General features: G+C 50.4%; 1 protein-coding gene across 4 annotated transcripts in view; it reads right to left on the bottom strand.

Moving 5' to 3' along the window:
* Positions 1-1,010: 1,010 nt before the first annotated feature.
* TTC39A (tetratricopeptide repeat domain 39A) overlaps positions 1,011-24,935 on the bottom strand; it is a 39,361-nt gene continuing 15,436 nt past the window's right edge. Inside the window, exons 3-20 of one of the 4 annotated variants that reach the window (XM_016120303.2) lie at positions 23,958-24,089; positions 23,020-23,096; positions 21,664-21,731; positions 19,854-19,918; positions 17,812-17,911; positions 16,327-16,392; positions 14,340-14,448; positions 13,766-13,833; positions 13,626-13,685; positions 12,549-12,710; positions 8,080-8,171; positions 6,287-6,407; positions 4,281-4,392; positions 3,751-3,865; positions 2,544-2,660; positions 1,925-1,991; positions 1,695-1,749; positions 1,267-1,663 (exon numbers count right to left, since the gene is read on the bottom strand). In XM_016120303.2, the coding sequence (XP_015975789.2) occupies positions 1,560-1,663; positions 1,695-1,749; positions 1,925-1,991; positions 2,544-2,660; positions 3,751-3,865; positions 4,281-4,392; positions 6,287-6,407; positions 8,080-8,171; positions 12,549-12,710; positions 13,626-13,685; positions 13,766-13,833; positions 14,340-14,448; positions 16,327-16,392; positions 17,812-17,911; positions 19,854-19,918; positions 21,664-21,731; positions 23,020-23,096; positions 23,958-24,089 (1,690 nt within the window). In that variant the 3' untranslated portion in view covers positions 1,267-1,559. Of the gene's footprint in view, positions 1,992-2,543; positions 2,661-3,750; positions 3,997-4,280; positions 4,393-6,286; positions 6,408-8,079; positions 8,172-9,871; positions 11,655-12,548; positions 12,711-13,625; positions 13,686-13,765; positions 13,834-14,339; positions 14,449-16,326; positions 16,393-17,811; positions 17,912-19,853; positions 19,919-21,663; positions 21,732-23,019; positions 23,097-23,957; positions 24,090-24,935 lie in introns of those variants that run through there. The other 3 variants (XM_016120301.2, XM_016120302.2, XM_036233851.1) reach the window with 3 other exon arrangements.

Consider the following 24,935-nt stretch of genomic DNA (forward strand, 5'->3'; position numbering starts at 1 on the left):
CCAGTGCTGCTTTTAGACAGCAATAGATAGGGCTCTAGTATGTAGGGGAGCCACAAAAGGCCATCCTCATTCAGTAGCCTGGCTCTAGTTGCCCTCTCACCCTGCCCTGCCCAAAAACCTAGAAACAGGCTGGTCTCCCAGCATCCAGGCTTTGGAGGAGAGAGAACTTGCAAAGGGCTTGCTCTATGGAGAGCATTCTTTTGTCTAGTTATAATAAAATGAGAAATTTTTTCCATAGCATTAGCCCTGACAGTACTAAGTGCAAAAAAGGATCCTGGATGAGGGTTTTCTGCCTTGCTTTGTTTCCCTAATGAGAATATACACCTAAAACCCATGGCTTCATTCAGTATCAGTCATAGGAGGCTGGTTGACTGTTATTAGTAGATTAACCCACCCGGCCACTGGCAAATGTTCAGAAGTGTTTGCTAAATACAGCAAACCTGGAAGGTTGGGAAAGTGGTGGTTCTTTCCTTACAGAAATTGCATTCATGTGTTTGAGGAGTCAGTCACATTTTCACAGATAAATATTTTTACGGTATACATGATTTTTCCTCTAGGGACATGGTTAAAGTACTCAGTCATTAAATTGTGAATGGTAAAACTTGGTTTGAACTTGATTTCTCACTTTAACAGTCCCAGAGGTTGCAAATGCAGAGGCTTTTAAGAGCCATAAAGGTAATGTAAGTATTTAAAGGAGCCTGTACTCAGCTCCAACTGATGGTCACCTTGTTGACTTAAGGGCCAGTGTTGCCAAGCTTTTTTTAATGAGGCCAGAACTAGATTTATTGCTAAACTCTTAATAACATTTTTTTAAATGTTAGTAACTATCATGTTGTCTAAATAAAACATTCCTGAACCATGTGGCTTCTGATCCAAACTTTCTGCCTTGCCTAAGAATTCAAGCAACATATTTTACTGAAATAGATGTTGCATGATCTAAGTGTATTAGTTTTATTACTTAAATATCTATTTTCTCTTAACTGAAAATTTTAAAACATATACAGGCCAGAAATGACTGTTCTAAGAAAAATGCTGTTGGTAAAAAATATGTACCTCGGAGTGAAGTACAGATTTCATAAATTATTCCTAGTGGTTTCAGTCTGATATACAGGGAGGATGCAGACTGGTGTCTGGGAACTCCCCACCCCCAAACTTCTTGGCACAGAGAGGGCCACACAGCTCCCCTTCTGTCAGCATCGCCATTCCTTACTGATGATTTTTTTCTACAGATGGACTCAAATGTAGAAAATGATCTCACTAAAAAGACATGTTTGATTTTTTTTTTAAATTAGAAAGGTAGTAAGAGAGTGAAAATAAAGTGTAAGAAGTAAGATAATGGGTGTCTGTGTGCAAGCCCCATGCACAACCCCTCAAAGCCAGAGATACAGGCCCTCCCTCCCTTCTAGCCCCGGAAGCTGAGACCTTACTGAAGTTTGAAAAGCAGTTTGGCTTTTGTCTTCATATAGATGTACTCCAGGTCAGTACGCAGTACAGATTAAAACAAAGATGTACAGGTGGTTGGTTGGTGTTTTCTTAAAAAGCCAACTATGATCCCATCATTATATTTCTAAGGAAAATGTAAACTGTTCATACATTCTCTTAAACATCACAGTGAAAAACAAGGACCCGTATGTGTGATAGGGCAGGCAGAGGGCTCCACCTGCTCTGTCATTGGCAGAGGCCTTTGGCCACACTGTTGTGAAAATGCCAGCTTTGCTTCTGCACGGATACCCATGTCGTGCCATCCCACTGGAGCACCGGTGGGCCCCAAAGGCAGGGCAGGGCAGGGGGAAGGGATCATTTTGAAATGTTTCCAGGAGCTTTGTTCAGCTGTCTCTGCCTTCCAGCTCAGGAGCGCTGCACAAAACTACAAGGACACTGATGAGACCATGGATCTGCTGCCATTCTCTAGAGAAGACTTGGCTTGGAGTGTAGCTGCCTGGATTCGAAAGTGTGTCCTTGACTCCATGGAGTAATTCTTGTAGTTTTGCCTGGAAGAAACAAGAAAATCAGACATATGAGACTGCTCCAGGAAGTGCCTTTCCTTCAGTCAGAGCTGCGGGCACCCACTAGTCAAGGAAGATTGGTAGAGGCTTAAATCCTTGTCTCTGTTTAAAGAAGGAGTTGGGCTCTGGCCAGTAGGGATTAGCAGAAAGGGTGTGTAGCCCCTCACCCAGAAGCCATGCCCTCTTGGTGCTATTGGGTCCCAAGGCTTGAGGGAGTGGTTTCAAGAGGTAGTTCGATGGGCTGGAGGGCAGGAGACCTGGGTCTTCACACAGCCCTGCGGCTGGCTTGTTTATGACCCTGAGTAACTCACTCCCCGCTTCTGGGATGCCAATTCCTATTAGTAAATTGAAGACGAAGCTTCCCTACACCAGGTGAGAGCTGTGTTTTTCCAGGGACATGGGCCCAGCCTCTGGACTGGCATATGGCCCTTGCCAGGGCCCTCCCTCCTGCTGCCCCGGGCTGCTCCTCCCCTACCCAGGGCAAAGCTCCCAAGCTCACTGGGAGCAAAGGGCTGACCAAGGCTAATCAAGTCTTACCTGGCAGTTTCCAAGAGTTTGACAGCCTCTTCGTTTCTGCCTTGCTCCATAAACAGCAGGGCCAGCTCCAGCAAGGCATTTGGGATCAAGTAGTGGTCATATTTAATCTTCTTTTCACTGTGGGACAGGAGAGGGCATGGCTTACAGGTTCTGCATTTGAGACATCCTTCAGGCTTCTCCTTCCGAGTCTTCCCCAAATGGAAGAATCCACCCTGCACCCTCAAGTGGGCTTTCCTGATCAGAATTCCAATTTGGGAAGGTTCCCACTATCTAGCCCTAGAAAAGCTTGGGATCCACAGCAGAGCTTTCCAGGCCTCTGCAGTTGGGACCCCAACTCTCTGACAACCTATGGCTCATGTCATACCCTTAGCCCACGTCCACCTCAGTCTCCAGCCCCCTTTTTCCAGGTTGAATGAATTATTACATTGGGAAGTCTCCTGTCGCTAAACTCGCCCCTCTGACCTACCACACCATGCTGCCCTGGAGACATCCTTTTAAAATCCCGTTCTGCCCTGCCTGGTAGCCTTCCTGGCTCTCTTCTATTTACAGGATAAAGTTCAGCCTTGTAAGCAAAACAACCGGGCCCTTCTCAATCTAGCCCTCCCCCGCCTCCCCTACACAAAAACTTATTTCATCTGCAACCCTTTCCATCTATAATTTTACCCAGACAGGGAAGGACCTAATCACTGTCCCACCAACCTCTGGTGTCTGCCAGAGCATTTGCACATGCTAGACCTAAACCCCTCCCTTGCTTTCTCTCCCTGATAAAGCTCACAATTTAAAGGGCATCCTTGAAAAGCCTTTCTTGCTTTCTCACTTTAGACTTAGGTCCCTCCTCAGGGCACCTGCTGTCCTCTGTACTTTCCTTTAACACAGCCCAGATCATACCAGATTGATTTGCCTGTAGCTGTCTATGTGTAACATTTGCAATCCCCAAGGGCAAAGGCAGAGTTGCTGAATTACAAACCCCAGGGGGCACCATTCATAGTTGGGCAATCTGGTGGCCTTGGGGGACAAGATTGCAAGTTCTGTGCCCAGCAAGGGTCCTGGCACAGTGTACACACTAATACATGTGTAGTAAATAGACGGAGGCTAGCGCCAGGCTCTGGAGTGTGCATGAGGAAGCAGCAGCCCTGGAAATTCTACAGAGGAGACCCAGGCCCAGCAGCAGGCACTCTGGAGCGGAAGCCCCCACAGAAGCACTTACTTAGCAGAGATGCTCCTGAAATTCTCCTCAGCCTCCAGGACCCGGCCCAGGTATTTCAGACACAGGCCTTTCAGCAACTTCACCAAGCACTCATCATCCACTGAGTACTCATTCTCTGACAATAAGGAATGAGGGAAGAAACCAGGCTTGTTCATTTCTGCAACAATTACTCATGGGGCCCCTACTCTGCTGGGCCCTGGGGACACAGAGGTGACTCACATGGTCCCCAACTCAGGGAGCTCACATCTAGGAAGGAAAGACAGATACTGAGACAATGACAATACAGCGAGACCAGAACTGACTGCAGGAAGCCCAGAGGCTATGGGAGCCCAGAGGAGGCCTTGACCCTACTGGGGGACAAGGGACAGCTTGGAGGAGCTACCAGTGAAGCTCAGTCTCAAAAGGCAAAGGTCAGTTACCAGGGTAGAGAGGTAAGAAAGAACATTTTTGGTAGAGAGAACCTTAAACTGTAAAGACTTGTGTGGTCTGACCCAGCCTGGCAAGTTCAAGGGCCTGGGAGTAGTAATCACCTGGGCCCTTTTCCAGCATCTCTTCAGCCTTGGTGATAATCTCAAGTATCCCATCTGTGAGTTCGGGCCGCTTCCCAATCACAGCGTAGCCATTCCAAATGTACATCATTTCCTGAGGGCAGAGGAGCAAGTCAGTCCTAGGTTTCCTCCTCAATGGGGCCTCAATTTCCCCATCTGTAAAATGGGCAGCTCGGACCAGAGTATCACTAAAAGCGCTTCTGGCTCCTAAATTTGGGGGGGAGGAGGGAGGTGAGGGCATAATTTACTTAAGCACTTTAGGATTTCCAACAGAGTTTAAGTCTATGTCACACACTCTCTCCTATTCCCTCAAGGCACTGGGCTTGAGTTCCATCATGAAAACTAAACAGGTCCTGCCTTGACTGCTAAGAAGCTCGGAATATTAAAACACATTTTCACTTATAGTAAATCCGTTAGCTTAAATTAGCATTTCCTAAACTATCAAACCAGGTAATAGATGTGAAAGTGGCTTATATACATGAAGTTCCAGAAAGACATTATTATGGTTTCTGTTATGTTCTAGGGAAGGAATATAAGTTTAGACCAGAATTTCTCCAAATCATTATATGGTCCCAAGTTAGCAAATGTTCCATTAAAAAAAGTTCCATGGCCAAATGATTGAAGGAAAAACCATATTCAAGCTTCTTGGACATATCCTGCAGGTTAGCATATAAAAGCTCCAAGATGGTCTACAGTATATAAACTTTGTTTAGGCCAGTCTTCCCCAATATATTTAATTACAGAAATCGTTTTATGCATAAATGGCATTTTACAGATTTTAGTTTCAGAAATTCACTAAATTTTTGGTATAGTTGCTTCCCCTGCCCTTCCTTACAACACCCCCCCCCCAGTTTGATGCTAATAGCTTTACTGTATATTTTAAACTATAAAATATTTCAAAATCTGTTTAGAAAGAAATATTCAGGATACAAGTTCTAAATGAATTCTATAAATATTTAACTTTTTGATTTATAAAGTGTTTAACACATTTTATCAGCTGATTGTCATTACTGTTCTATGAAATGGGCAAGGTATAAAACATTCCCATTTTATACATAGGGTGGCGGGACCCTAACCAAGGTCACACAATGAGTGAATAATAGAGCCAAAACCAGAAAATGGTCTCTAGAGGCCCATTCTACTTTTCTGGCTGCCTTACTATTTGAATAACAAGGACTTAACAAACTGGAACCTTCTCTGTTAAAATCACGCGTGGAATTAGCGTCATAACTGTAGTTCAGAGTACAGGGTTTGGAACCAGACTACCTGGGTTTAAATTCTGACTCTCACTAGCTATGCGACCTAGACGAGTTATTTTATATTTCTACTTACATCTTATCCACTTGTTACATATTTTATCTTGCTACTTTTATCGCTTTTCTATTAGGCCATAGTATCCCCATCTGTAAAATGGGGACACCACCAGCACCTACTCAGAGGGTTGTTATGAAGATCAAATGAGGCCATTGGCAATGGGTGTAAGGAGCCTTAAACATGGCGAGCGCCTAATAACAATGTCGGTTATTATCATTGTTATTTAGAAGTTGAATATAACACGAACCCAGGCCTCAGAAAAGCTCGGTCCAGTGAAAGGAACAGCGTAAACGACAATTTATAATCATGTGACAAGACTGAAACAAACAGGGTGGGAACAGAGACAGGTAGGTGAGTGATGCTTCCGCCTGGGGACAGGGGTGTGCGATTGGCTAGCAGGGATGCTCTTTCTGCCTTGAGGTATCTTTAGCATGGTCACTGGTCTCCCCAACCCACCCTCAGGAGACCAGCACTTTCTCAGAGGCGTGGCTGGCTCAGACTCCTCTGTGTTCCTCTTCTCAATCCCAGGTAAACTGAAATCCTCTCCAGGCCCCTGAGGCCTGAAGGTCTTTCTCCCTCATCCACTTCTCCCTGGTCCATGGTATCTCTGGCTCTCAGCTAATTCCTACAATTCCATACTGGAGTTCAGGGCTAGTCAAGACTCTCCTACCCACCAGAGCAGGGATTGGCAATGAGATAGGTTTGGGGGAGAGGTAGCGTCTGGACTTCCGGATGGCAAACTTCTCCGTGGGTAGAGATTTCCCAGCAATCTTGAGTTTCAGGCCTGGCACAGCTCTGCAAAATAGATGAAGAGGTTGGGGTAAGGGTGAGAAAAAGCTGGAGAGAACTGAGTCCCCAGACTGCCCAGTCTCCGCTTGGTACCTATCTGGGCCTCAGTTTCTCCATCTGTATGATGGTGCTGGACTCACAGCCTTCGGCTATGGCCTTATTTCACAGGCCCTGTCCCAAGACCTGCCCACTTCCTCTGGCTAAGCAAGGGGCTCCTCTGTACCAGCCAACAGAGGTGAGAATGTATGTAAGTGCCCCGGGCTGCTCTGCCTTCTAGTTGTCCCTCCTCCACTTCTAGGCATGGGTTTCCTAGGGCCCAGAGGAAGTCTGACTCCCATTTCACAAGACAGACTAACACCCAGAAAAAGGGAGGTATCTGCTCAAGACCACACAGCTCGAACCTTTCATTAACTCTTGCCACGTGAGTTGTGGCCTCCTCAACTGTTTCCAAAGGCAGAGTAAAATGTGGTATGCAGCTAGGCAAACTTCCACATCTGAAGCCTCACTCATGGAGATCCACCCCATCCCCCGATTTCTGCCACAGTCACAGGGTGTGGTTGTGATGCTCAAGCCTGAGCCATCCAAGCCCAGGAAACAGCTGGACCTAGTTGTAAGGTCCCCCTGCCAGATGCCTCCCCTGCTTATTCACTGTGGAAGCTCTCTAGGCCTGTTTTCTCATCTCTAAAATGGAAACAATGATATGAAGGGGAGCAGAAATTGTTACCCCAAAATTTGGGATAAGCATTTTGGGGGGTTGCTTATTTTTAAGAAACAGCAGACACAGGAAAAACTCTGAAAACCTACTGGAAGTTGCCTTTCTTGAGAGACATATTTACAAGGGAAGTCCCCATTTGTAAGGGTGTCTCTTTACCTGTACCAGGAAGGAGAGGAAGAAGACAGAGGCTTAAATCTGTGTCAACAACCTTACCCTTCTTTCCCGTGTTTTATCCGAAAACCTCCCATAACTAACTCGCCACCCCAACATCTTTTGTCTTTAGTTGGAGATGGCATTTAAGGTGATGGCTGGGGCTGTTTCAGAGAGTTACTCAGTTTCCCTGGGTCTCTCCCATGTATACAGGAGGAATACATGTGATTAAACTTCTATTTGTTTTCTTCTGTTAATCTGTCTTTTATTACAGGGGGATCTCAGCCAAAAACCTAGCAGAATACAGGGAAAATTATCTTCCTCCCCCATAGATACTTAACTTACCCTCATGTGCTTTCTGGGAGAGTTACATGAGATAGAGAAATGGAGACACTCAGATAAATGATAAATGTCCTACGATTGTGACATTGGTGGCCCAGGAAGCATGTCGGAGCCAACCTGTACCACAACTGGAGGAAGGCCCTAGGCTCCATTCTCAGCCTGCTGAGGCTGAGCCCTGCTCTAGACCTAAACACAGCAGTACAGATAAGAATAAAAACAGCCGCCATTAAGTGGCTCCAGGCCCTATGTCAACACTCTTTAAATCATTTTTTATTTGATTCACAAAACAAAGGAAGAGTGGTGATGGAAAGGGATGATGGGCACATGGGACAATCCTGGGGGAGGGTCAGGGAGCTCAGGGCCAGGAGAGACGACCACCCCACCACCTCCCTCCCTAATGCCCACAGCTCAGAGTGTCTGTGGACAGAGGCTGGCTGAGGCCTACAACGGGGCTGCAATGGTAAGGCTCACCTAAACAACTCAACTTCGTCATCCCCAAACGGCTTGTAGTCCTCTTTCTCAAACATGCTGAGGTAGGCGGCCTTCATGTAGATGTAGGTGGCCTGTTGGAGGGAGAGCAACAGTCAGGTGTGAGCAACCTGCCCTCCAATTACAGCCCCAGACTGGCACAAATACCCCATTTGGCTCACCATAGTAGCTAACATTATTCCAAAGCCCCAGGGGAGAAACTGAAGATGAGGAAGCTGAAACAACTTGAGGACTTGAGCTGGGAGTTAAATCCAGGACTGGCCCATGTCAAAGCAGCTGCCCTTTCCACTCTGAAGCAGTGGAGAGAATGACTCAAGCAAATAGTGGATGCACAGGGCAGTGCCGAGACTGGGATACAGACACAAAGACAGGGCAGCAAAGGCTTCTGGGAAGCAATGATTTCGGCATGGGCCCTTGAAGGTCAACAGGAAGATTCACAAAGACCAGAGAATGAACCTTCCAGGCAAGAGGAACGGCCTGAGCTGAGCCTGTGTATAACTAGCATACAAATAGCTAGCATAAAGTATGGGATGCGTAAAGGAAAAGGTGTGAGGCTAGGAAGAGTTGTGAGTCTAGAAGAGTGAGCAGCGCCTGGGTCAGGGCTCAGCTCAGGGTCCCTTGGTGAAAATACTTTACTGTGTACTAGGTACTACATACATCACCTTGCCTGATCCCAAAGACAATGCCTGATGGAGAAGGTGTGACTGTGCAGACCCCCGTTCCCTCTCCCAGAAAAGTCCACCCTGAAAGGGGCGCCCTTCCCCCAGAAGTCCAGCTCCAGAGGAGTCTGGCTCTGTGCTGCCCCCCAGTGGCCAAATCTTGAACCACATCTCCTACCACCCGGGGCAGTTGCCAAGAACGACCTGCCCTAGCGCAGGAAGAAGTGTAGTGGGTGGAGGAGGAAAAAGGGAGCAGGACATCCTGGAGTCTAGTCTCTGGAGAAGGTGGAAAACAGCCTCCACCTGGCAGCCCCGCCCATGCTGAAGCCCACGGCTGCTCCTAGTTCCACTCTGCCCTCAGCACCTCAGTCTGCCCTTCACAAAATGTGGAAAAGCTGGATTTTGTGGGGAGTGGTAAGAAGAATCTCCCCTTATTAAAACCTGTTCCCCATTCCATCTTTAACTTCCAGTGTCATTCTTGCTTTCTTCCTCCTCCCCACCCTGGCGCTGAGTCACCAAGCAAGTCATCATGATTTTACCTCCCATCTAGCTCTTGAATCCCACTGGCCTTGCCCTCTCACCACAATCATTACACTCGCCTCCACGCTGTCTCCCTGCTCCAAGCCACCAGGGCTGTCTTTCTACTGTCCTAGTTTAAATGGTCTCCTAACCAGTCTCCCTGTTCCCACTCCTGCCCCCTACAAGCCATTTCCTACACCATTGCCACCCTGATCTTTTTAAGTCAAATCACATCAGTCCTCATGATATCCCATCACACTTAGGATAAAACCGAAGCTCCCTGTCATGGTCTGCAAGAGCCTATCCAGGCTCCCCCAGTTTCCTCTCCAGCTTCATCTCCTCCTCTTTCCCCCTCCCTCACACTACTCTAGTCACACTGGCTGCTGGGCTGTTTCCAGAATACATCAAAGGCACCCAGCTTCTGTGTAGGGGTGCCCAGCAACAGCCGGAGGGATTTCTTAAGCACAAATCTAAGCCACAAGCATCAAGCGCTCCTTCGCTGTCAGAGAAAAGTCTAAACAGCCACTCAGGGCCTCTGTGACCTGATTTTCTGGCTCCTCTTCTGCCATTTCTTCCCCATCACTCCTTAAACTCACCCCAGGCCTCCGCCTGCGCTTTCCTCTGCCTAGGATGCCATTGTCTATTCTCCGCCAGCCTTGTCTGCCGCCTTCTCCTGTGCCTCCTGGGCAGCTCCCCCACACTGAGTCACCAGGAATTAGGGCAGATGTAGTGACTTAAAGAGTTGTGACATCAACTTCTTAAAGGATATTATGGGACCATACCGATGGAAAACAGGTACCACCTCCCTAAAGGAAGTCCTGTCTCCCCCGGATTATCTGACTGTTTGCCCATTGATTTCACACATTTATTTTGTATTACTCTACCAGTCAGACAGTTTTTGTCCCGAAGAAGCTTACAGCAAGTGACTTAGAGGAGATGGTCCCTCCATAGTCCCCCTGCACTCCCACCCGCGACCCTTCATCTAGTGACATAGAACTTCATGGCAGCACCCTGGCTTCTGAGCATTTGCCCTTGCTGTTCTCTTGGCGTGGCATGTCCTTTTACTTCCTCCACTCTGCCACCCTAATTCTCCCTCCTCCAGAACTGGGTTCAGATGTCTCCCCTTTCTGCAGCTTCCCTTGTCTTCTTGGCTAGGCTACCTCTGAGCTCCCCTCAGATTCTCCCATTACAGCGCTGAGCACACAGTTGTCACCACCTAGTGTCTGGCCATCTCAAGCTGCAAGCACTGGGGAAAACACGAAGGCTCCAACAGGGACGGCTCGCATAGTCCAGACAGAGAGGGATGCTGAGCAGAGGGGCCAATGCGTATGGCAATGGCGACAGGCCAGATCCCTAGAGCTGAAAGCTGGTGGACGCTGTGACAGCCAAGTGCTGAGGATTAGGAATGAATGAAGCCCCAGGACTCAAAGTGCTACAACCCCTACTTTCATAGAAAACCCTTCTGGGGAAAGTAATGCAAAGAAAGAGAGGGACTGACCACCTCAAAAAAACACAGTAAGCTAGAGACTGAATAGACTCACGGCCAGGCTTCCTGACACCCGGGAGACCTGGCCCTTTCTCTGCTCCTCACAGCAGCTGCGTGTGACCACCCCAGGCCTCTTCTTCCCCGTGTACATGTACCCAGCTGCCTGTGTCACTCCACGAGAAAGTTTCTAGGTCTCTTTAGCTCAAAAAGGTTCCCCAAGCCTGTGCTCTCATTGGGAATGGGAGGTGAGGACTGAATGCCTGGCCCACAGGGGCTGGGCCTAAGGAAGCACCTTCAACAGCAGGGGCGTCTCAAGGCAGCCCAGGCCTCCTTGGGAGCCCTCGAGGAGCAGGAGATAAGCATGAGCCTTTGAGTCACATGGAACTGTCTTCGAATCCTGTGTTTGTCACCCACAGCTGTGTGTGCCAAGAAAGTCACATATTCTCTTAGCCTCAGCGTCCCTCGTGTACCCAGTAGGGTGAACTACTACCTCACTGGGTGTGGCGTGGAAGAGACGGCAGGTGCTGGTCACACGGTCTGAGCTCAGGGAAGGCCTGCACCTTCTCCTGGCTCCACCCGCCTCAGACCCCGAGAATCCCCTTTCCACTTGGTCCCCAGGCAGGGAGACCGAAAAGGGACTTCCATGCAGAGGTGAGAGGGATAAGAAAGAGGGACTCAAGGCCACTGAGACACATGTGCTATGTTTGCCATGTGCTGTGTTTGTCTGGCGGGGTTGCCAATACCAGATTAGCAGCTCTCTGATTACCTGCATGATTCTAAAACTCTTGGTTCAGAATTCTATGCTATCATTGCTATGACGATAATGGCTAAGACCTATTTCACCACTTACCTTGATGTTACAAGTTTTCACCTACGCTACGTTCCTGTTTTGCTTTGTTTTGCCTACATGGCATCTCTTTAAGGCCTCCCCCCCCCCGCCCCCGCCCCAAACACAAATGTTTCCTTTGGGGACATCACATCACTTTTCTTCTAGGAAACCACCCCCCCTTCTACTCCCGATCTGTGAGTCTTCCCACCTCTCTGTTTCTAGGCAGCACATGTGGTCTGCGCCAGACCAGTGAGGCTCTACTGTGGGACTTCGGGTGAGACCAAAGGGAATTGGTGAGTTAGAGACAAGCACCCCATGGCCATCCTGCCTGTCGCATGGAGAGAACCTACCTGCACACCAAAGATGTCATAGCGGAGAGTACAGCCACAGACAGAAAAACCAAGCCCAGATGACATAATTTGAATTCCCAGGTCCAGCCCTACCTGAAGTCGGTGGTGCCTAGAACTTTCAGTCATGTGAACCAATGAGCTTTTTGTGTTTTAGATCTGCGTAATCCAATACAGTGGCCACTAGCACCATGTGACTCTTTAAATTTAAGTTCGAATTAATTAAAATGAAATGTCATTGAGCACACCCCGTTTCCCAGTGGCACTGGGAACATTCCGAGTGCTCAGAGTGTGCGCACATGGCTGGTGGCTACCACGTTGGATGTGCACAAACAGAACAGTTCCACCATAACAGAAAGTTCTTTTGGGCAGCACCAACTTGGACTGTGTGCATCATGTTTCTGTCCTTTGTGACTAAAAATTTTGGCCAACACATTGTAGTTCTAAAGTTTCTCTGCTCCTGATGGTCTTTAGTTCCTTCCAACCCTGAGTTCTATTAGGACTTATGGTTCTGTTTAAATTCCAGCTGGGATATCTGTGCTCAGTTGGGGGAGGGCCAATCTGGGCTGGCCTTGTCCTGCAGTGCCCCCCAGCACATGGCGTCAGCTCACCTTGGACCAGCAGTTCTCCTTGCTGAGCAGGTCAGCATAGAAGTAGGCCATCTTCCACTGGCCCTTGTAGGTGAAGCACCACATCAGCTCCCAGTAGCACATGTGATGGAACTGCTTCCAGTGCTGCTGGGCCTCACAGCACTCCTCGAACCGCCGGATGGCCTGCGGGCACCTGCCGGTCAGCCTCAGCAGGTGCAGCCCTGGCCTGTGCCCCCCACTCTCTGTGCCCTCTCCACTGGCCCCACTCCATGGTAGGCTGTCTCCTCCAACACACAGTGGTCCAGCCCTGTGCCAGGCTTTGGGGGTGGAGGGGAGGGCTGGGGGACACAGGGTATCTGGCCTCCAGCCTCAACTCTTCCCTCTAAATCTTACATGACCTTGGGCCCAGTAACTGCCCCTCTCCGGGACGCTAACCTTTCACAAAATGAAAGGACAGGCTAGAGCTGTATAATGAAGAGATAACAGGCAGTGGAGAGTATTAATATTAAAGCAATATAATAATGTCTATGTCTCAGAGCAAACTCCAAAGGTTCTAGTAGCTCCTCCAAAGTAACCTGGACCTAGGGCAGCTGTTCTCGTGCCTGAAGAGTCACACCCAGGGTCAGTGGGAGACCCCAGAACTCCACGCTGAGGAGTCCATCCGGGGCCTTAGCTTAGTGCTACCAGGACTACGATCCTCCCTGCTCCGGCCCCTTCGGTGTCTCCCTCCCACCTATGGAGTCTGTCAAGGTACCAGCCTCGGCCCCTGGCAGCGGCACCCCACTCACCTGGTTCTGGCCAGTCACTATGCCCTGAACAGGCAGGCCGGCCTACCTCCCTGACTTACTCAAGCACCTCCCTCTGCAGGAATGCTGCAGTCCTTTATCTCCCTGTCAAAATCCTACCCCACACAGCCGTCTCCTCCTTGTCTTCCCAGATTGCTTTGGTCGGAAGGACCTCTCCCGCCCCTGCTCTCCTGTGAGTTCTCCCTTGGGGCCCTCCCCGCAGTTGGCTCTGTCCCTGAGTATGTCCCTCTGTGGCTGACTTCCTGCTGGCCTGGGCCACCCCGAGGGGTCCAGCCCGGACCCGACTACTCACTGCATCAACGTTGCCTTTAATGGCTTCGATCCGCCCCGCAAAGAACAGGAAGATGGCGCCCTGCAGAGACACGCACGTGGGTCCGTGTGGGTTCACGGGGCACACGCAGGCCGCGGTGTCTGGCAGGAGGTGGGGCTTACCTTAGGGTATCGCTTCAGGTAGGGCTTCAAGAGCTTCTCTGCCTCCTCGATGTTGACGTTCCCGGTGCCTGACGGAGGTGAGGGAACAACACGAGTCACCACCACCACCAGCGCCTGTGATCTTCCCAGCGACCTACTGGGGGCTTCTCAGGGTTTCTGTTTCCCCCTCTGTGAAATGGGGATAATAATTCTTCTATCTCCAGGGTGACGTGAGGATTAAATAAGATAGTGCAGCATACCACAGGGCTCAGTAACCAAGAGGGTCCGTGCCTGCCAAGGCCGTGCCCAGGACCCCAAGGAGCTGCCTGTAGCATCCTCACACCCTCTACAAGGTGGGCATGATCATTCCCACTTCACAGATGAGAAATCTGAGGCTGGAACCCTGGTCAAAACTGTGAGGAAGTGAGTGGTCAGCGGGCCGGGCCTCAGGACCGTTGATGTGGCGATCGGTGTTGTTTCTGGTTTCAGGGCCCCATGTCCAGTCTCGGGGGCCCAAGCAGGGTCTGCAGCCCCTCACCCTCTCGCCCTTTTCCACCAAAGCCAACCACACCCCAGAGGCCCCGTATGTGCCTACCTAACACAAAGGTGAGGAAGGTGTGGTAGCACAGCAGCAGCATGACGCAGAGCACAGCTCGGAAGCTGTGTCCTGAGGCGCCCTCCTCCAGCTGCAGCAGCCCGTAGTCCTGGGGGGCAAGGGGGACAGGCTGAGGCCAGCAAGGCCTGGGCTGCCCAGGGAGACCCAGGGAGGGGCAAGGACATGGAAGTCACTGGACAGCTGTGAGGGAAATACTGCTGGCACAGGGGCAGGAGAGCACTGGACCCTGGAGTCTGGGTCAGCTGCTCCAGGCTGTACACCCTGGGCAAGAGGCTACCCCTCTCCGCGCCTCCTGAGGGGAGGGACACTGCTGCCAAGGCCGGGGGAAAGGCGTGGGGCCCGGTGTCCTTCACTTCGCCCATCCCTTCATTTATTCACGTGCTTAGCCCATGGCGGGCGCTGAGGCCCTGAGCAGCCCCCCAAGTCTGGTGGCAGGAGGCGGAATGACGAGGAGGCAGATAACTCTAACCACAGGCTCAGGGCACAGAAGGGGCCACGAGGACTGTGGTCTGGGAAGGCTTCCTGGACGAAAAGTCTCAAGAGCCTGGCTGGGGAGGTGCGAGAGGCCAGAACCCACTCGTATCCCGGCCTGCGGCCTGCCTCTAGGTCTATCCTCCAGGATGTTCTCATTCTTTCTAGTATACAAATATGACCTGCCTCAGCCCTGCCTCGCCCCTTCCGGGGATCCCCTCCTTTTAGGATAAAGATGGGGCCAGAGCTGGTGCTAGAGGTCTCTTCCCTGTGGCCTTGCCACCCTCAGGCCACACTGTTCCACCTCTCGGCCTTTGTCATGCTCTTCCCTTGCATCATCATCCTGAAATCCTACTGTGACTCAAGGGCCTTCTTAAGAAAACAAAACTGAGGAGGACCCACAGAGTGTCCAGCCAGTGTCTCCCCAGGTCTAGGCCATGGACCACAGATCACGACCAAGATTTTAGAGGTCTGGGGACAGGTATGGGGAAGCAGAGTCCCAAATGAGGGTCTTCCCTTCTCACTTCTCTGTCTGTTCTCCTGATGGTGACCAGGAGAACGCCTCAGGCCTGCGCTGTCATGTGTTCGACTTCGCTCTCGCTCTGGGCAACCTTTCTCACAAAGATTAACAGCCTTGATAGAGCACACGACCTAGTGGGGCTTTCATAAGACAATTTGATCCTCGTAGTATTTGTTGTTATGATTATGCTCTGATCATGCTAAATAATATAGGCTTTCTGTGTACTGTGTTTCCTTTAAATAAATTTAAAGGAGATTAAGTAAAAAAGTAAGCCACTTTTCAGAAAAATAATATATAAATAATAATAGAGAGGTCCGTGGACATGGCAAAAATTGAGAAGCACACCTGGTCTAAAAAAAGTCCTATGTTTTACTGAAAAGAGGCTCAGAATCCCAAGGACTTGCTCAGAGTCTCTGGGAGAAAAGAATGCCTTCTAGGCCAATGCTCCTTCTACGACGGCAGGCCTCCTCCACCAGGGAGCCCTCCCTGAGCTGCTACCTGGTACTCATGTTCAGGCCCTCAGTAAAACTTCAGTAAAGTGACTCCTTTGCTTTCAGTCCCCAAGGCCTGGTGCACAGTAGGGTTTCCATTGGGCAGCTCCCAGATCAGATGACTGTCCCGCCCAGGGGGAAGGGACTTGCTCCAGGTCTTCTGAAGGGAGAAAGACCAGGTTCCTGACAACTGTCAGGCTCAGAGAACATGCCCCCAGGCCACCCCATGAAACTGCTCTTCACACCTACCCTAAGCCCAGAGCCTCCATCCTGTGAGAGGCCAGGCAGGGATCACTGGACCCATTATCCTGGAGAGGAGACTGAGGCCCAGCGAGGTTTGGACCATGTCCATGGACACACAGCAAGCAGGGCTGAGCAGGGACTGGCACCTGGGCCACGCAACCCCTCGGCCCCACCCCACCAACTGAGCTCCTGTCCTGGGGCTGGGCAGGTCAGGGGCCCCAGAAAGCAGGTGGTTGGTTACCTTGTTTCCTGAAAATCCCACAAACTCTAGCAGCCGCAGGATCCTAGTAGGAAGCATGGACAGCGTCTGCAGGAACAGAGGCAGGGGGGCAAGTGGAGGGGTGGGGGCTGCCCTTCCTACTCCCCAAACCCCAGAGTCCTGGGGGTAATCCCAGGTGTGCAGGCTCTGTCTCTGTAATGCCCTCAGGTTTCCTGGAAAGCCAACTGCTCCTTACAGAGAACCACTATAGTGTGACAAGAGCAGACTACATCCAAATCCTAGTCTCACTACTCTCAGCAGGGTTACCTCAGGCAAGTGACATAGCCTCTCTATGCCTCAGTTTCCTTATCTGTAAAATGGGAATAATAATAGCCCCTACCTCATAGGTGTGCTGTGCAGATGAATCAAATAATATATGTAAAGCACATAGAAGGGGACCTGCACATAACACTTAGCTATTGTTGTTATTATACTGAATCCCTACTTTGCTCTAGGGGTTCTGTCATTGCATTTGATCCTCGGAAAGGTCCTGCACAGAAGGAATTACTGCCTCTTTTGACAAATGGAGAAACAGAGACACAGCTAAATGACAGAACACGTCCAAGGCCCTATAGCTCATTAGAGGCAGAGCCAGTTCTTGAACTGAGGATGGTCAGGTTATAACCTGGTAAAGCATCCAGCATACTTTGCAGCTTGTATTTCTCAGCACTTGGCCCAGGATTACTGCTCCCATTTTACATATGAGGAAACTAGAACCCGGAGTGGGGCAGGGACCCTCCACCCCCAAAGCCTGCTCTTTGAAGAGGCTTTGCCTGAAGGGGAGAGAGCCTACCCCCACCCCTGCCCCCTGACACACACACACACACACACACACACTTTTAGGAAGGTCCCTAGGCCAGGAGCCTAAATCATCTATGAGCAGTTCCTCCTCCCAGGAGCAGGCGCGACTCTTCTGAGCCTCTTTGCCTTGGCTCCCACTGTTCCTTCTGCCTAGGACCCCTTCCCTGCCTGGAAAACTTCCCCCACTTATGGATCCTTCAAGATCAAGCTCAAATACTGCCCCCTCCCTGAAACCTTCCGCAACTGCTCCAGAAAGGAGCTTGGCTCTCTGTTCCCTGTGGGTCAAGAACTGTTTTCAGGCCTGTCTTCTTCCCTGACATCGGTCAATGTTTAACCACACGCTCTCCAGGGCAGAAAGGGCCCCGATTTATGATGTTTGTCAATTTCCAATGCTATAAATACTGCCACCATGTTGGATTTCAAGCTTACAACCTGAATTGGGAATGCACAAAAGGGACTCTGGAGCGAGTGCCGGCACCCACCCTCACTCCCACCCCAGTTGTGAGCCCCCAGGCTGGCAACGTGCCTGCTTTATCACTGGGTCCCAGAGCTGGCACAGGGCCTGGCACAGTAGCCCAGCAGAGACCACGTGTGTGGCAGGGATGTGCAGGGGAGATTAAGCTGGGCCCAGACACTGTGGATGTGGGGAGGGGCAGGCCCACTCACCAGGTTGAAGGCTCCCACACCAAGCTTCACCCCTCCTTCAAAGTGCCTATGGTTCTCTCCTTTGCAGTACTGTGAGGACTGTACAAGGCTGTCCAGCTCCCTGCAGAGGGATGCAAAGTCCTGTTTCAGCCATGTATTAGGGGCAGAGTCCCCTTCCAGCTGGGCCTAAGTTTGCCCCGCACTGCTAGCTGATCTCAGAACTCCCTTATGGTAGATTATAACAGTACCGACAATCTAGAAAGCCAATATTCAAGGAATTTCTAACTTCACCTCCCACCATAATAACATAGTCCTTGCCCCTAAATTTCAGCCATATCAGGCCTAGCGTACCCGAGTTATCCAACATCTAGGCATTTGCTTGTATTCTGCATTCTGTCTAGAATAGTTTTTATCAACCTCAGCACCACTGACATGTTAGGCTGGAGAATTATTTGGGTGGGAATCTGTCCTGTGCATCACAGAATGCTTAGCATCCCTGGCCTCTATCCACTAGATGCCAGGAACAACCTCCCATCATTGTGACAACCAAAATATGTCCATACATTGCCAAACATCTCATGGGGGACAAAAATGACCCCTGGTTGAGAACTACTGGGCTAACTACAACATTCCCTCTTTTAGGAAGTCTTTCTGGAATCTCTTGGGTGGAATCCAACCCTCTGTCTCCTGGTCACCAACAGTACAGAGTCCATATCTTAGCCTGCCTGGAGCAGGACAGAGGCTTTAAAGGCATACCCGCCCTCTTCCCAGGCTATGAGCATCTTCATTCAGTAACAGAGGCCTCTCTGCGCCGGGCACTGGAAAGAAGCAGGGAGCAAAGCCGCCAAGCTGCTGCCCTCACAGCTCTCTGTCTCTAAGGGACAGATCCCTATTTAGTCACTGTGAAGTGAGGAAGGCCTCAAAGGAGACCTCTGGGGCCTAATCGAGTCTAAGGTTCAGGGGTTGCTTCTCTGAAGAGCTGACGCTTGAAGTGAAAACTGAGAGATGAGATAAATGAGCCCAGCAGAGAAAGAGTGTTTCTGGCAGAAAGAATAGCATGTCCAAAGGCCCTGAGGTAGGAATGGGCTTGGCATGTTTGAAGAATTGAGGGAAGGCCCAAACGTCTGGAGCACAGTGAGGTGGGAGATGTGGTAAAGAAGATGGGGTGAGGGACTCTCAGGAGTGATTGGCAATGCTACGAGCAAGAGGAGTCAGCAGGGGGTGACCTGACATCACTCTGGAAGCTGGTGGGGAGGCCAGAGGGGCCAGAACACTTCCACAATTCCAGCACAGACCTACAAAGTATGTGGTGTCTGCATATGGCACAGTGTGTTGCACCCCAGCAATACCTTGAAATTAAAATCACAGGGACATAGTCATATTAAATGGGGAAAACAAAGATGATAAATATACTCAGGTCAGTTCAAGTCAACTTTTAGTGGAAAGTGATTTTCAGTGCCAAACTTGAAGGGAAAAAACTGAGCTTTCAGAGCTCTTTTGATTTGGGAATTGCAGATGTTTAGGGTACCACGTTGGGTAAAAGGGCTCTCCACCAGTCTTTCATCCATAAACATGGCCTATGCCAGGCCCAGTACTGAAATAATCGGTCCTCGGGGAGTTTCCAGCTTAGGGAGGGGTGTGAGTGTGTGTGGCCACTATCCTTGTGTACTGGAGCCGTCAAGGAAGGCTTCGTGGGGAAAGTGGCATTTGGACTTTGCTCTAATGGATGTGTAGGGGTTCTGGTGCTGCTCTCAAACTTGTTATGTGTCCTTCCACCTGCCCCTACCAGACACCAAGCTGTTCCTGCAGAATCTGTGTCTTATGTCCCCTTAGCTCAGGGTCATGCACAGAGTAAGCACTCAGGGGAACCAACAGAGACACCCCAAAAAACAGGAGAATACTATTCCAGAAAACTGGGGTCCTGAGGGTGCAGAAATCTGCCTGAGGTCACATGGCATTCAGGGCCTCCTGCCTCCAGCCAGTGCTCTCCTCTCACAAAGCAGCCTGAGGGCCATAGGGTAGTAGATGCTGTTCCCCAGACACCCCAGGCCAGCCCCACTCACTTGTAGGTCTGGTAGCTGTTTCGAACTTTGATGCCACCCTTGATGAAGCTCACCATGTTCTCATCCTGCGGGAGGGAGAGATGCTAAGAGCTGGGCCTGGGTGGGTAGCCAGAGGCTTGAGAAGGATCACACAAGGCTCTGGACCCTCCCTGCCTGCCCCTCCCTGGGTCCATCTCTCTGAGGGGCCTGGGGGGATGGGGTCAGAGGTCAGCCAAACACCACCTCCAGAATGCCCAGGGCTTGACCACAACCCTGCTTTACCAGCCTCACATGTACACATTCTCTGTGCTTGGAGAAGAGCCCGGAGGAGATACTCCGTGGTTCACAGTGCCTCCTCTAGGGGGAGGAACCGAGGGGAAGGAAGAGGGATGCGCTCGTGCTTTTTACAAGCTGGTATTTATCACATTTGTAATTTAAAGCACCAATACCTATAGCCTGCCCAGCAGCTCCACTCCTGGGCGTACAAGCAAGAGAAATGGATGGACGTGGGCTGTGGAAGTTGCCCTCGAGAATGTTCGCGGCCCCAGGGTTAACAATGGCAGCAAAGCACCGGAAATGACCCAAACGCTCTTCAGCAGGAGGAGGAATGAACAAACTGGTATATTCACAGAAGGGAATATTATTACACAGCCACATAAAATGGGTGAAGAAAACAAGTCCCGCACAACTCGAGGCCTTAAGCAGCTTGAAGCCAACCAAAACATAACAATATGCTGTTCAGACATCACCAGGAAGATGAGAAAACTACTTTTAAAAAATAGGATGGGAGGTGATAAACCCAAAATCCAAGCTAGAGGTTTCCCCCTGTGGAGGGCGGCAGGGAACAGGGTGGGGAAGGGCCCAGAGGGAGAGACTTGCTAGCAATGTTCTGCCCTCTAGTTGGGTGTGTGTGGGGTGGGGGCGGGGGGGGGCAGCAGGGGAATTCATGAGCATTTGTTATTATGTGTAATACTAGAATAAACAAAATAAAAGGCCATTCATGGTGCAATTATTATAGTTCATTATGCTGATGAAGGATTAGGATTAATCCAGTTCTAATCACTGTAGGTATAAAAAGATAGAAAAATAGCTAACAAAAATAAACAGCACCCCAACAATAAAATTTATATGTGCTTCTCTACCCCAACACACATATTTACAGGATGATTAATTATGATAATTATAACCAAGGCTTTTTGTTAAAATCGTGATTCTGCTACGCATAATACCTCTGCGTAGTAAGGAGCATAGGTTCCTAGCCAGTCAGACCTGGGTTCGAATCCCAGTTCTGCCATTTGCTAGCCACGTGACCCTGGGAAAGTGGCTCCTCCCCTCAAACCCTCCCCTTCAAAGGACTGCAAAACGAAGATTTAAAAACATATGTAAATGTATATAGAAAGAAATATGCGTTGTGTGTAAGGTATGTAAAAACTACATGCCTATAACGTGTACACAAAGCCTGGTATGTTGTGCTACAAATCGACTTTCTGAATGAATTGAGTCAACTTGTTTGTTGAATAAATCAAGTTTAAAGCAGACTTTGTGACAATGCCCGTCATCCCATGTGACCCTTAGCAGGAAAACAGCAGTCATGATGTGGAAGTGCATCCTGGTAGCGGATGGGAACGTGTGTGCTCATTGTGGAGTGGGCAGAGTCCATCACCTCTGCCACTGAGCCTGGCCAAGGCCGGAAGTGCTGGGGTGACTGAGCCTCAGTCCTCGCCTAAAGTACAAGGGGGTTGATCATGGCTGCTATAGACCCTACTGGCTTGGGCATGGGAAGCCACCTTCTGAAATCCCCAGGCTGCTTGTGCAAGGAGAGGGCTCCTACCTGCAGGAAGGTCAGGGCTGCTCTCTGTAGCAGGCATTCTGCGTAGCAGACCTCAGCGTGCATTTCCTCTGCGGGGAGAAAATCAAAGCCCTGTGGCCTCCTGGGACTCTTGGCAGAAGGCCTAGGACAAATCTGCCTCACCCCCACTTCCCAAAAGGCATAGGGAGCCTGAGTCAGCACCCTCCACCCAATCTCCTAGGTCTGGTTCTCTCATAGCACTCAATGGCTGTCCCAAATTAGTTTACGTCTTCCCCCTTGTCTTCCTCCTGTTTCCCCATCCCGCCACCCAGAATGTCAGCACAGGGCCCTCGGCCTGGTCTCTTGCTCTCTTGCTGTGCACCAACATCCCCATGGTCTCAGGCAAGGAGTAGGCACCAGGTTGAACTGATGAAGATTCTGATCTGGGGAAGCCCACAGGCTGCAGGAGTAAGGGAAGGAGTCCTAACCCCAGGGAGTCGGGGAAGGCTTCCTGAAGAAAGGACATTTGAGTTTGGCCGTTTGAGTTGAAAAAGGAATGGAAGGATGAGGCAGGAATAGCTTTCTAGGTAGAGGCCCAGGAGAGCCAAACGACTCAGATATTTGGGGACCCTTGAGACACAGGTGGTTAAAACAGGGTAAGGTGGGGAGAGATTTAGAGGGCAGGAAAAGATGAGGAAAAGCAGAGGACCACGGGCAGAAAGCCACGAACGCTGGCCTTGAAGGGGTTCCAGATTTGGTCCTGCGGCGAGCAGGAAGCCATGGAATGTATGAAGGAGGGAGCGACACCATCATATGCATTGTTTCTTGCTGGAAACTCTAGGGCTCTTGAGGTGGGGCAAGCCATTTGCACTGAAGAGCCTGAAATTGCTCATGGTTGGCTGTTGCTCCCTCCAGGACATGTACACATGGCCACAGCACAAAAACGCCACATAGGCTCTGGCGCCCCAGACCATCTCTTCCACTGCTTTCGGCCGTCTCGTCCCGCCTAGTGTGTCAGCTTCTCAAACCACATTCCTTCTGGGGCACATGAGATCACTACATACATAGACCAGTAAACCTAACTTCACACACAATTCTAAGCCACCCCGGCCTGAGGAGCAAAGCACACAGACCTTGTGACAGAATTTTCTCTCCTGGACTTCCAGGTCCCTAACAGGTAAAGCCATCAGGTAAGTGAGTCTCGTCTGCTCCCCCTTCACCTGAGAGCCCCTCCTCGAAAGGCCCCAGGTTTGACCCATCTGCGTCCCAGCAGCTAGGTCAGGGCCCAGTACCCTCAGTGATGACTGGGAGAATGAGTACCCCATCCCACCCCTCCCTGCGTCTGGAACAGGGCCGCCTGGGGTCTGCAGGGTTGAGAGGACATCCTGGGTGCCACACCTTCCGTGAATTGGTCCACAGTGTGGCGGTGTACTAGGTTGTTGAAGGAATCTGTTACAGAGGACTTCTTCCGGTGCCTAGAAAGGAAAAAACAGCCTGGGATCACTCGGCAAAGGTGAGCGAGGGTCCCAGGGTGGTTCTGACCACATCTCTTGCTCCTGGCAACTCCCCCAAATCTAGGGCTTTCTCATACCCTTGCCCCTGCTGTTGCCTCTGCTTAGAGCACCTTCCCCTCCTCCCTCCGCTCCTAGTCATCCTTTAGGACCAGCTCTGGCATCACTTCCTCCAGGAAGCCTTTCCTACTCTTCAGCTGGACACCCATGACCCCTTGAGCTTCCCTGCATCGTGCTGAGATATCACTGTCTGCGCCTGTCTCCCCAACCAGGCAGTGTGGGCATCAGAGGGGCCCAGGTCTGATGATTCCATGAATGGCCAGTACCCAGCACAGGACCTAGCCTAGGACAAGCATGAGTGTGTGCCCAATGAGTGACGACCACCTGCACACAAACACTCGGGGTCTATTGGTTCATTAATGCAAGCTGTTCATATGTACTGAATACCAATTATACACCAAGTCCGGGGACTTGTGTCTTCGTTCAGTCCCCACAATAACCCTATCAAAAAACACACCATTTTGTATATGAGGAAAGTCGAGTCCCGAGAGGGACTTGTCCAAGGTCAAGTGACAGAGCCAGAATTAAGTGACAGAGCCAGAATTCACCTCCTCCCAATCAGGCCTGGGCCCTGGGAGTCTCTCAGTGAGTGGCTCTGAAAATAAGGCTCCTGAGGCAGTGATGACAGAGACAGATCTTAGCAATCGAGGACACATCTTCTCAGCCAAAAGGAACAGAGCTCATAATGACATTTTAGGCACTGGAATAGGCCAGAGTGACAGGATAGGCCTCACACCTTATCCCTGCCCGCCATGGGGCCCTGACCTCTGACACAGCAACTGCGCCTCCTTCATCATGTTGCCCGCAAGCAGGATGTCCTGAGGGTCAAAGGTCATCATGGCCTGCATCTCCAGGATGGTGGCGTATGTCAGCGAATGGTACATGCTCTCCTTGGTCCTGCCAGGGAGAAAAGACATAGGTACCTCCTGTAACCTCAGAGATAACTGGCCCTGTGTCAATCATCCACCATCTTCTCTCCCATTCAGCATAGAGAGAAACAGAGGTCCAGGGAAGGGAAGAGACATACTTGAGATCTAAAGACCTCAGATCCCAGCTGAGTGGCCCTGTGACTTTCCAAATCTGAGCCTGTTTCTCTTCTGCTGAGAAAACTCAAAAATGGCTTAGCATTGTTGACCTGAGGCCACACTTCCCTCCACCCAGGGCTGCCTCTCACCTTCTGCCCCACCTGCCATCAGCAGAGCCCAAGTCTTGTCTGTGGGATCTCTTGTATCCTCAAGCCCCACCCCTGGGCTTGTCCCATCCTTGTTCCCAGGACTGGCTCGCTGGCCTCCCACCTCCTGCCTCTACTAATTCTATCATCTGATCATGTCACTCTCTAGTTCAACCTCTCTGGTTAAACCTTCGCGTGGCTTCCACATCCCATAAGATAATGTTCAGGTATGGCACTTCACAAAACACAGGCCCTGCTCACCTCTTCAGCTCAGCCCTCTTTTCACTTCTGCTTCTGCCCCATGACTGTCACATTTGAGACAAAACTGCACACGCTCTCCTCAAGAAAACCCCACACTTTCGCCCCTCCAGGTCTTTGCCCATGCTACTCCCTTAGCTTGAAATGCCCTTTCCTAATCCCATGTCCCTTGACTCAATCATCTGTCAAGGCCTTAAATACTTCTAAGGCCTCTCTGGGAATCCAGGGCTCCCTCCTCAGACTGGGCACCTCAGGGACAGAGCCTGTGAGGGAGTCATTTCTGTCCTCAGCACTGATGTGACAGGACCAAGCAA

Source organism: Rousettus aegyptiacus, unplaced genomic scaffold, assembly GCF_014176215.1.
Source record: "Rousettus aegyptiacus isolate mRouAeg1 unplaced genomic scaffold, mRouAeg1.p scaffold_m13_p_1, whole genome shotgun sequence".
NCBI classification, from domain to species: Eukaryota; Metazoa; Chordata; class Mammalia; order Chiroptera; family Pteropodidae; genus Rousettus; species Rousettus aegyptiacus.